The sequence below is a fragment of the Oncorhynchus kisutch genome, linkage group LG12 (genome assembly GCF_002021735.2).
Source record: "Oncorhynchus kisutch isolate 150728-3 linkage group LG12, Okis_V2, whole genome shotgun sequence".
Lineage (NCBI taxonomy): Eukaryota > Metazoa > Chordata > Actinopteri > Salmoniformes > Salmonidae > Oncorhynchus > Oncorhynchus kisutch.
In genome coordinates this window covers 41703714-41716484 of record NC_034185.2, presented here as the reverse complement: position 1 = coordinate 41716484, position 12771 = coordinate 41703714, and the positions used below count along the sequence as shown (strand labels likewise).

The window sequence follows — 12771 nt, the reverse complement described above, 5'->3', positions numbered from 1 at the left end:
CTCTCTCTCGCTCTGTCTATGTCTCTCTCGCTCGCTCTCTCTCTCTGTTAGCTGTTGTTTATCTTGACCATGTTTGTAAGTGGTTTAATGCATTCTGGTCCTCTATCATTTGCAATACTGCCTCATTCCCTCTACCACCTACCACTTCCCTCCATCCTTCCATCCCTTTACTTAGAGCTCAAAAAGGCAAGCAGAAGAAAGAAATGAAGCCTTTGAAAAAGTAAATTATTAAATAAAATATAGGATGTTTGTGCTAGCAGGGGATTTGACAGCTGAGAGATGGATCTCGTTTGGTTTGTTATCCAAACAAACCCTCAGGATGTCTTACACACACAGGATTTTGTTTAGCAACTTCAGAGGAGGATGATGAGTCGAGCAACAATTGTGCTAACGGCCTTTAACCTTTATTGCAGAGCTATGGAAAATATTTTCTCTTTAGAGTTGAGTTTTCTACAGCTGTTTTGCCCAATCAAAGGCTCTCATTGAACTCATTCTGAAGCTTAATAACATAAGTGAGTTACAGAGAGGAACCTGATTTTTAGAGAACAGTGTTTTAACTTCTTCCATAGGGGATGAGGAGTAACAATTATAACAATAAACTAACAGGCAACTACCAGAACTCCTCACTACTGTTTGAACAAATCGGAGGCCCCAATGTTCCAATCCACAGAAGTACGACATAGAACAGACAGAATAGACATGATTCATAGATTGTCGTTACATTGGACACATGCTATGGTCTGCTATGTGTTTTTCTACACAGCTTTAGGTTTCCCACATCACATTCCCTGCCTCTTTTAGCAGCATATACTGAAGTGTGCCACGACAGCACAGTGTGTTCCTGTGTACTTCTAACTGCTCATGAAGTTCATATGTTTCCCATTTGCCTCATCTTCTCAGTCAGAAACACTGCGCCTTCCCATGCCTTCCAGACCCATGTCTGGAAGGCATAAACACATGCATAAACACATCTCCATGAGGGAGAGCGAGAGAGAGTAGTGGGGAAATAAGAGAGAGTGAACGAATGTGAACTATAATGAAGGCTAGTGATGAAGATGCGTCTGCGGCTTGTCGGCGCCAAGGCCCAGTGTGATGTTTCGATCACTGTTTATGGCTTTGTCCAGGAGTGAAACCCACCAACGCAGTGTCATTCTCCGTGGCTGGGCATTCCCATGGAGCTCTGACTTTGTCGGAGGTGTGAAGGCTGTTGAAATTTAAAGTTACTAAATTAATGTTACCGTGTGATTTACACTGTCATGTTTATATTGTTTCAAGAGCTCATTAAGAGCTGAACATTTGTATATGTCTTATTGTACTGTACTGGTTATGGATATAATTTTACAGGGAGCTAAAACTGTTCGTCAGGTGGTGGTCATTTCTAAGTGAGGGGCAGCTCAGATGCGCTCCTATTATTGTGTTGATTAGATTCGAGAATGTGTGTGGAAGTGTTATTCGGCGTTACTCTGGACCCTGATCTCTCTTTTGAAGAACATATCAAGACCATTTCGAGGACAGCTTTTTTCCATGTACGTAACATTGCAAAAATCAGAAACTTTCTGTCCAAAAATGATGCAGAAAAATTTATCCATGCTTTTGTCACTTCTAGGTTAGACTACTGCAATGCTCTATTTTCCGGCTACCCGGATAAAGCACTAAATAAACTTCAGTTAGTGCTAAATACGGCTGCTAGAATCCTGACTAGAACCAAACAATTTGATCATATTACTCCAGTGCTAGCCTCTCTACACTGGCTTCCTGTCAAAGCAAGGGCTGATTTCAAGGTTTTACTGCTAACCTACAAAGCATTACATGGGCTTGCTCCTACCTATCTCTCTGATTTGGTCCTGCCGTACATACCTACACGTACGCTACGGTCACAAGACGCAGGCCTCCTAATTGTCCCTAGCAAACAGCTGGAGGCAGGGCTTTCTCCTATAGAGCTCCATTTTTATGGAACGGTCTGCCTACCCATGTCAGAGACGCAAACTCGGTCTCAACCTTTAAGTCTTTACTGAAGACTCATCTCTTCAGTGGGTCATATGATTGAGTGTAGTCTGGCCCAGGAGTGGGAAGGTGAACGGAAAGGCTCTGGAGCAACGAACCGCCCTTGCTGTCTCTGCCTGGCTGGTTCCCCTCTTTCCACTGGGATTCTCTGCCTCTAACCCTATTACAGGGGCTGAGTCACTGGCTTGCTGGGGCTCTCTCATGCCGTCCCTGGAGGGGGTGCGTCACCTGAGTGGGTTGATTCACTGTTGTGGTCATCCTGTCTGGGTTGGCGCCCCCCCCTTGGGTTGTGCCGTGGCGGAGATCTTTGTGGGCTATACTCAGCCTTGTCTCAGGATGGTAAGTTGGTGGTTGAAGATATCCCTCTAGTGGTGTGGGGGCTGTGCTTTGGCAAAGTGGGTGGGGTTATATACTTCCTGTTTGGCCCTGTCTGGGGGTGTCCTCGGATGGGGCCACAGTGTCTCCTGACCCCTCCTGTCTCAGCCTCCAGTATTTATGCTGCAGTAGTTTATGTGTCGGGGGGCTGGGGTCAGTTTGTTTTATCTGGAGTACTTCTCCTGTCCTATTCGGTGTCCTGTGTGAATCTAAGTGTGCGTTCTCTAATTCTCTCCTTCTCTCTTTCTTTCTCTCTCTCGGAGGACCTGAGCCCTAGGACCATGCCCCAGGACTACCTGACATGATGACTCCTTGCTGTCCCCAGTCCACCTGGCCATGCTGCTGTTCCAGTTTCAACTGACCTGAGCCCTAGGACCATGCCCCAGGACTACCTGACATGATGACTCCTTGCTGTCCCCAGTCCACCTGGCCATGCTGCTGCTCCAGTTTCAACTTCCACCTGACTGTGCTGCTGCTCCAGTTTCAACTGTTCTGCCTTATTATTATTCGACCATGCTGGTCATTTATGAACATTTGAACATCTTGGCCATGTTCTGTTATAATCTCCACCCGGCACAGCCAGAAGAGGACTGGCCACCCCACATAGCCTGGTTCCTCTCTAGGTTTCTTCCTAGGTATTGGCCTTTCTAGGGAGTTTTTCCTAGCCACCGTGCTTCTACACCTGCATTGCTTGCTGTTTGGGGTTTTAGGCTGGGTTTCTGTACAGCGCTTTGAGATATCAGCTGATGTACGAAGGGCTATATAAATAAATTTGATTTGATTTATTATTTTGTTTCGGTGTTTGGGCCAAGCAGAGTGATTCTGTTAAATGATGGGTGTTGTTCAAATTTGGATCCACCCTGGGAAGGATAAAAGTTAGAGGGAATTTTTAGTTCAGGTAGTCATTTTTAACCAATCTCCAGACATATGCTATAGTGGTGTTTATTTTATTTTAAGCTTATAGACAGATCATTTTGTAACTTTTTACATTGAAGACTTCTGTTATGTACTCTTTGATTATGGTATTGTTATTGTATAACTGTAATAAGCCTGATTACTTTTAAATGGATATGAATTGTAGTCATCATATTTCAGAGTAATATTCCTTGAATTATTCTTTGATGTAATGGTCTAATGGTAAATGTTATTACACTACACATAACATATGTTTGGGTCCTAACTTTGTATATTGTGGCAAAGAAGGGGGTCGAGTGATAAATGGCAGATATGTGAGAGCAGAACTAATAAACGGGCTCTGCCCGATCACTAAAATGGCCACCCCGATCAGACCTACAGAACACAAAATGGCCGACTGGCCGAAGTCCCAGAAGCAAGGGGAACCCTCATAAGGTGGAGCCGACCCGCAGATAGGGTCAAGAAAAAACAGGAAGAGAGAGAGAGGGCTGGAAGGATCTATGAACCGTAGAGAAAGAGACAATAGATATTGGCTGGATTTACCATGTATGAGCTGGACTGTTTTGGACTTACCTGTTGGCGTTTGGACCGACAACCTGATTCGTGTACCGAACCCTGCTATCCTTGACCTTGCCTATGGCCTGTGTAGGCCGAGTGGACCAGGACGGAGAAACAAACACACAGGTACTGTCCTGTTCGAAATAACTCTCATTCTGGGGTTATTTGGTGACAGTTTCCCACTTAATTTGTGACAAACGCTCATAACCTTGAAGAGGCATGCCACACGTGGTGGAGAATGCGGGCAATGGACTAACCATACCGCTGGTTAGGTAGAAAAATAAAGAAATGTTCAGTTAGCACTCCAAAGGGGAGTCGGGTTTCTTTTGTGGCTTTGTTTGGTTAGGACCGTTTCTCAGGAAAATGAGTATGGAGGGAGCCATACAGGCCCTGTTACAAGCGGCGGTCACCCAACAAGAGGCAACTAGAGCTCAACAAATAGCTCATCAGGATGCAATGCGAATGTACCAGGACACTTTACAGGTCCAGCACCGCACCAACCAGCTGCTCAGAGAAGAGCAAAAGAGAAACACCCGGGAGTTAAGAGAAGGCCTAAAGGAGCTAGTGGACCAAATTGGGGCTCAGTTACCAGCTGCAACTACCCAGAGGTGGGCCAATCATTTTCTTCAAAAAATGACAGCACAGGATGATGTTGAATCATATCTTACCACCTTCGAAAGGACGGCAGAGATGGAGAAGTGAAAGAAGAATGGGCAGGGCTTCTGGCACCATACCTGGCAGGGGACGCTCATAAAGCGTATTTTGACCTGGAGTTGAAAGATGCACAGGATTACGATAAACTAAAGGGAGAGATTCTGAATAAACTGGGAGTGACCGATACCGTGAGGGCACACCGCTTCCACCAGTGGTCCTACCGACCTGGACAACCTCCCCGAACACAGATGTTCGACTTGATTCACCTGGCACGGAAATGGTTGCGACCGGAGACCCGTTCCTCCGCCGAGATAATCGAGACCATCGTACTCAACCAGTTTCAGCGAGGTCTACCCCAAGAAGTGAGACGATGGGTTGGCCAGAACGAGGTACTTTCTGCCGACCATCTCGTGGGCCTGGTTGAACGGTATTATACGGCAGGAACAGCCGAGCAGGCACAGGAGGAAAGATTCCCATTCCCCAGGAATGGGCAAACCAGCGGACAGGGTAAAACTGTCCCAACATGTGGAGGGGGAAGAGGGCAGCGGTGGGCCATGAGGAAAGAATCCGTATCGGGCCAAGACACTAAGGAAAAAAACGGAAACCGGGACCGGGGATTGAGGGGGTCTCCCCCCGAACCCCTATTATTTGAGAACAATTGTAATCGACCAGGACATATTGCAGCCTACTGCCCTATTAAAGAAGAGCCAATGCAATGAAAAAAGAACATGGTATATGGTATGCATGTCCTGTTGTAACCAATGTACTTGAAAGATCAAGAAACAAACATATGTGCGGGGTGAAGGTTGAAGGGAAAGAGGTTCGAAGCACTGCTGGGTTCCGGCAGTATGCTAACCCTGGTCGTTGCAAACCTAGTGTAAACTGGATACAAGTCAGGATATCAGTGTTAAATGCATTCATGGGGATACCCATCTGTACCCCACAGCCTTAGTGAGCATACAAACAGAGGACGGTCTGCTGGATTATGAGGTCGGTGTGGTCCCAAAGATGCCATATGATGTAATATTGGGTAGATACTTTCCTATCTTTGCGAAGTTAGGCCAAAAGAATGGTATATTTGAGAAGCCAACAACCCTGACCAAGCAGGAAGAAGCATGGGGTCTTCAACCAAAGCCAAGAAAAGAGGTATCCCAGGGGCCAACCTCACAGGTAAATGCTGGTCATTTATGAACATTTGAACATCTTGGCCATGTTCTGTTATAATCTCCACCCGGCACAGCCAGAAGAGGACTGGCCACCCCACATAGCCTGGTTCCTCTCTAGGTTTCTTCCTAGGTTTTGGCCTTTCTAGGGAGTTTTTCCTAGCCACCGTGCTTCTACACCTGCATTGCTTGCTGTTTGGGGTTTTAGGCTGGGTTTCTGTACAGCACTTTGAGATATCAGCTGATGTACGAAGGGCTATATAAATAAATTTGATTTGATTTGATCTAAATAAGCTGCGGTGTATGCTTGGTGCGGTTTTAGGACCTTGTTCATGAGCCATTGAAAGTTGTCTAGGGCCCCGTGAAAGCCGAATGGCATGACGGTGTATTGAAACAAACCATCAGGGGTTGCAAAGGCTGTCTTTTCTTTGGCCCTGGGGGTCAGAGGAATTTGCCAGTACACTTTTATCAGGTCCAGGGTCGTAATGTACCGAGCTTTAGCAATTTTCTCCAGTAGTTCGTCTACTCGGGGCATGGGGTAGGCATCAAACTTGGAGATTTCATTTACCTTCTGAAAGTCGTTACAGAACCGCAAAGACCCATCGGGCTTGGACCAGGCTGCACCAGGCTGGGAAGACTGCATCTGCAATAGGTAAGCAGCTTGGTTTGAAGAAATCAACTGTGGGAGCAATTATTAGGAAATGGAAGACATACAAGACCACTGATAATCTCCCTCGATCTGGGGATCCACACTAGATCTCACCCCGTGGGGTCAAAATTATCACAAGAACGGTGAGCAAGAATTCCAGAACCACCCGGGGGGACCTAGTGAATGACCTGCAGAGAGCTGGGACCAAAGTAACAAAGCCTACCATCAGTAACACACTACGCCGCCAGGGACTCAAATCCTGCAGTGCCAGACGAGTCCCCCTGCTTAATAACTTCTTGTGACTCTCAAACCCAGATCCGGGAGCGTAATCATAGCCTCAAACGAATTAGCATAACGCAGCGGACATAAATACCCCTAGAAAATGTTCCTATTCATGAAAATCACAAATGAAATATATTGAGACACAGCTTAGCCTTTTGTTAATCAAACTGTCATCTCAGATATTCAAAATATGCTTTACAGCCAACGCTAGACAAGCATTTGTGTAAGTTTATCATGGCATAATGCTCTGCTAGGCTCTGCTGACAGCAGGCAACATTTTTACGAAAATAAGAAAAGCAATCAAATTTAAATCATTTACCTTTTTGAAGAACTTCGGATGTTTTCACTCAGGAGACTCTCAGTTAGATAGCAAATGTTCCTTTTTTCCCAAAATATTATTTTTGTAGGCGAAATAGTTCGTCACATTTGGCTGAGAAATCGACCGGAAAATGCGGACACTACAACACCAAACTTTTTTCCAAATTAGCTCCGTAATATTGACAGAAACATGGCAAATGTTGTTTAGAATCAATGCTCAAGGTGTTTTTAACATATCTATTCGATAATATATCCGTCGAGACAATTGGTTTCTCATAAGAAGCGATTGGAAAAATGGCTACCTCAGTACTTTACGCAAGATTTTCTTGCTAAATGTGGTCCCTTACGGCTATTCTTCAACATAAATGCGTAAAAAGATGTCACAATGCTGTAGACACCTTGGGGAATACGTAGAAAACGTAAGCTCATTCGTAGCTCATTCACAGCCATATAAGGAGTCATTGGCATGAGTCGGTTTAAAAAAATGTGGCACCTCCTGATTGGATTTTTATCTGGGTTTCGCCTGTAACATCAGTTCTGTTGCACTCACAGACAATATCTTTGCAGTTTTGGAAACGTCAGTGTTTTCTATCCAAAGGTTTCAATTATATGCATAGTCGAACATCTTTTCGTGACAAAATATCCCAAAATTAAAATACTGCCCCCTAGTTGTAAAAGGCTAAGCCAGTACATGTCCAGGCCCGTCTGAAGTTTGCTAGAGAGCATTTAGATGATCCAGAAGAAGATTGGGAGAATGTCATATAGTCAGATGAAACCAAAATATAGCTTTTTGGTAAAAACTCAACTCGTCGTGTTTGGAGGACAAAGAATGCTGAGTTGCATCCAAAGAACACCATACCTACTGTGAAGCATGGGGGTGGAAACATCATGCTTTGGGGCTGTTTTTCTGCAAAGGGACCAGGACGACTGATCCGTGTAAAGGAAAGAATGAATGGGGCCATGTATCAATGAGGTTTTGAGTAAAAACCTTTGAAGATGAAACGTGGCTGGGTCTTTCAGCATGACAATGATCCCAAACACACCGCCCGGGCAACGAAGGAGTGGCTTCGTAAGAAGCATTTCAAGGTCCTGGAGTGGCCTAGCCAGTCTCCAGATCTCAACCCCATAGAAAATCTTTGGAGAGAGTTGAAAGTCCATGTTGCCCAGAACATCACTGCTCTAGAGGAGATCTGCATGGAGGAATGGGCCAAAATACCAGCAACAGTGTGTGAAAGCCTGGTGAAGACTTACAGAAAACATTTGACCTCTGTCATTGCCAACAAAGGGTATATAACAAAGTATTGAGAAACTTTTGTTATTGACCAAATACTTATTTTCCACCATAATTTGCAAATAAATTCATTAAAAATCCTACAATGTGATTTTCTGGATTTCTTTTTCTCATTTTGTCTGTCATAGTTGAAGTGTACCTATGATGTTACAGACTTCTCATCTTTTTAAGTGGGAGAACTTGCACAATTGGTGGCTGACAAAATACTTTTTTGCCCCACTGTAAATGTTGAGTTATGTTACCTGAAATGGACAAGGTCCTCTACTCTGACAATTAATCCACACATAAAACTGTCAATCAAATCATTTCTAGTTCTCTCCTCCTTCCAGGCGTTTTCTTCTTTGGACATTATATGGTGATTGGCATCTAACTTTCATAGTTACCACGACGACCGACCAAACTCAGATAGTCTTTCAATCACCCACATCGGTATAATGAGGTAATGGCACGTGGGTATCTGCCTCTATAAACCAATGAGGAGATGGGAGAGGCAAGACTTGCACCGCATTCACAAATAGAACTGACTTCTATTTTAGCGCTTGGCAACGCAGACGCTCGTTGGCGGGTGCGAGCAGTGTGGGTGCAATAATTGAATAACATGTATGTTTAAATGTATTTTGCAACCCTCGTGCACGCGACGCGAGCAGTGTGGTCAGCATGTTATGCTCGGGCTGGCCCAACACGAATCAACCTTGAAAACTTTGATAGCCTTATACATTGCAAAAAGTGACAATTATTTTTCATGCCATGAGAGGTACCGGTCCCAGAACTGAACAGTCCAAATTAAGCACTGGTTCTGCTCCCGTAGTGCAGTTTGTGACAATTGTGTTTTAAAATCAGAGAGCTCCAGGCAGCATATGGTGCTATGTATTATTGATATCACAGCAGTGGCCAGCTAACTCTCAGTGCTCAGGGTGATGAGGCATAATGTGTGCACATTTTTTTGGGGGCCTGCAGTGATCTTCAAGCAGCCTCCTTTGAGAGGTGGCTGAGGAGATTGGCGTTTTGTGTCTCTTTAAAGATTCAGACCTAATGAGCAGCATGGCTTGCTGAGGAGTGAGACAGAAAGGAGAGGTGTAACGCTCCGTCGGGAGAAGTGGCCCAAGATGCAGCGTGTTGAGTGTTCATACTTTATTTCAACTGAACACGAAACAAAACAACAAAGGGACCAACGAACATCACATTCAGCCGGCTACACAGAGCTAACATAAAACAACATCTCACAACCTAAGGTGGCAAAACAGGCTGCCTAAGTATGATACCCAATCAGCGACAACGATATACGGCTGTCGCTGATTGAGAACCATACCCGCCCGGTCAAAACGTAGAAACACAAAACCTAGAAATAAAGAACATACCAAAATCGAGACAGAAAAAGCTCTCTACGGAAGGGAAAGAGATTGAGGGGTGAAGAGAGGGAAGGAGGGAGAAAGGAGTGAGATGAAGACAACAGGGAAAAGAGAGGGATAGAACGTTGGGGGAAGAAGAGAGAGCCAAAGTGATAAATGGTAGACAGATAAACAAAGAAAGAGAATGAATTTGGAGTCAACAGGTAGTGTGGTGCATGGTCAGAGGTTGTGTGTGTGTTTGTTAGTCTCTGAAAGTTTGTTTGTTAGGACTGGATCCTCTATTGACATTCAGCTTCAGAAACAGCCAGAGGAGACTCAATAGTGGTGTGTGTGTGTTTATAGGTGTGGCAGCAAGGAGTGTCTTTGTCTCTGTGTGGGACTCCCACCCCAAGTAACTTAGTAGAAAATCTCTAAACCCCTAGTTAAAACTCTTTTGCCCACCCACTTTCATACGTAAACATCTCTCACAGCATATATTTAGCATGTTTCACAAGCACTCTCACTCCAAGCACATTTCAGGATTCTAAAGTTGAAAATTTTTCTTCCAAGTTAGAAGTAGAGTCTGGTTCTTTCAGTTTGAGAGTGTCTATCAGAGTAATTCTCCTCAACTCTCTCCATTGTCTGTAGTTCAGTGCAACAGCTCAGCTTATCATCGACCACTTAAGAGTCCTTTCCTCTCTGTAATCTAACAACAGTCAGCCTCTCTCTCCTCTTCAGCCTACAGCCTACCCATTGATCTCTCATTGATCCCACTGCCCTTCTCCTCCCCTCCTCTTAGTTTGAACTCTTATCTGTCAGCCCCTAAGGATTAAGCAGCTTTGTGCCAACAGCACAGTGACTGAACAAGTGCTCCCGAACATCCCCTTATTGAGTCACACTCTCCAGGTGGGCATTGTCCACTAAGCTCTGCTCTAGGATCAGATAACACTTCTATAGTTCCACAGTTCTAATCCTCAATCATTAAACAGCAGAATTGACTTCAGATCAGATAAGTGTTTAGTGGTCACATCACCCTACTGCAGGTATAATCGCTCTCACTCACCTTTCTCTTTGGTCGCAAAGGTGGGCAGCACGTGGAGGGGTTGTCCCCTCCCCCTGTCTTCCCTGCTACAGAGTCATTCTTCAGCATGCGTACGTAGGACACCATTCTCTTCATGGCTCTGTCCTCAGTCCCGAAGTTGGGCTCCATGGGGTCCTTTGTCCCCCGTGTCCTCGCACCCTTGTCTGGTAGCACCTGGTTGGTCTGTGTGGGACATCCTAAAATGAAGTGCGAAGGTGCCCCCCTCCTGCTCCCCAGCTCCAGGTAAATGTGAACACAGACACAGAGAGCGGTGAGGAGAAGACACAGGCGCAGAACCAGTCCTCTAGTCAGTCTGTCTCTCCCCATGCCTGGCCACATCTCTCTCTGTATCTCTCCCTTTTTCCTGTTCCTCTCTTTCTAGCCTCGGTCCATGTTCTGAACAGTGAGATTGTTGTTCTCTGTCTCTATCCCATTCTTCCTCTCCTCCTCCTTGGAGTGGTTAGTCTTTCTCCTGTACTCCTTCTTTCCCTCCTTCCCTCCACTTGGAAGTCCACAGTTTGATCAAGATAGGCAGGAGCAGCGCTGAAGGTTTGTGAGACAGGAGGACACCTGCTCTTTGCAAAACAACTACCTCAGTCTGTGAGTGTGTGTGTGTGTGTGTATATGTCTCTCTTTCTCGACTCCTTCCTGTGTATGTGTGTGTCAGTGTATGTGAGCCTCTGCACACAACTCGCGGAAAAGAGCGTGTGGCTTTCATTGAAAAGTTTGGAACTTCCCCTTCTCTCTCCTAGCCCTCACACCTCTTTCTCGCACACACCCCTCTCACTCCATCTGTCCCCTCCCTCTCTATGTTCCCCTGTGTCTAGGGTTACTGTAACTCCACACTGGGCAGGGCCAACACATCCACAGCTTGCTGTTACCAAGGCCTCACATTCTCTCTCTACTTAAACTCTGTTTCATGCATAGAGGTCATATAGAGAGGGAGATGGAGTGGGAATTAGAGAAAGCGAAGGACAGGGAGACAATGAAGTGCAGCCTTGGAGGGTGGAGCATTGTAATAATGGTATGTGTGTGTGCTTTTAAATCAAAGGTGTGTTTTGCAGTCTGTCACAGAAAGAGAGGAACGAGGGAAAAGAAAACAAATGGGAAGAATGGAGAGGAAAGGGATACAGAGGTTGATTAGAAAAGGTTTCGGGGTGTATTAAATGAAAGAATGAGAGAGCTTCATCTACTTTAGAGCTCTCATTCTCCCTTTCTCTGTCACACTGTGGGTATAAACATGATTATTCTAAACGGTTGGGTCCTATGAAATCACTTTGAATCACTCTACACTCTTAGAAAAAAATAGTTTCAAAAGGGTTCTCCGGTTCTCCCTATAGAAGAACCCTTTTTGGTTCCAGATAAAAAACATTTTGGGTTCCATGCAGAACTATCTTTGGAAAGGGTCCAAGATGAAACCCAAAAGGGTTCAACCAAAAATGGTTCTTCAAAGGGTTCTCCTATGGGGACAGCCAAAATGTACACTTACTCCCACCTCCCAGAAGCAGCCCAATTACTCCTTTCTTCATGAAAAAAAGTATTCCAATCCCCCTACTGCAGCTCCCATCTATTAAGTCTGACATTGCAAATGGTAAAAAGAGTTTACAGTATGCCTGGCTGATTGAAATAAATGGATTTTTAGCACACCTGGAAAAGGTTTTGGGGACTTTATTAGTTGATGCCAGTGAAGTTGTGGGGGTAATGAATAAGGATCCACACAGGCTTTATGAAAGGAGGGGAATGGGAGGCACCCAGACAGTGTACTCTTTATTTATGAAAACAGACTTGTGGTATTGACCAGAGACACACAGTGCTCTGTTGCCACCTGTATGTAGAGAGAAGTATCACACACACACACACACACACACACACAATTAAACACCTTCTTTGCCCGCTTCGAGAATAATACAGTGCCACTGTCGTGGCCCGCTAAGGGATGTACCCCCCCCTTCCTTCTCCGTGGCCTGATGTGAGTAAAACATTTGAATGTGTTAACCCTCGCAAGGCTGCTGGCCAGATGGCATCCTTAGCAGTGTCCTCAGAGCATGCGCAGACCAGCTGGCTAGTGTGTTTACGGACATATTCAATCACTCCCTATTCCAGTATGTTGTCCCCACATGCTTCGAGATGGCTACCATTGTTCCTGTACCCAA

At 45.2% G+C, this 12771-nt stretch overlaps 1 protein-coding gene across 1 annotated transcript in view; it reads right to left on the bottom strand.

Annotated features, from left to right (window-relative positions):
- LOC109900323 (methyltransferase-like protein 24) overlaps positions 1–11346 on the bottom strand; it is a 77972-nt gene extending 66626 nt beyond the window's left edge. Inside the window, exon 1 of the mRNA XM_020496014.2 lies at positions 10601–11346. Coding sequence (XP_020351603.1) covers positions 10601–10957 — 357 coding nt within the window. The 5' untranslated portion in view covers positions 10958–11346. The remainder of the gene's footprint in view (positions 1–10600) is intronic.
- Between the last annotated feature and the right edge of the window lie 1425 nt (positions 11347–12771).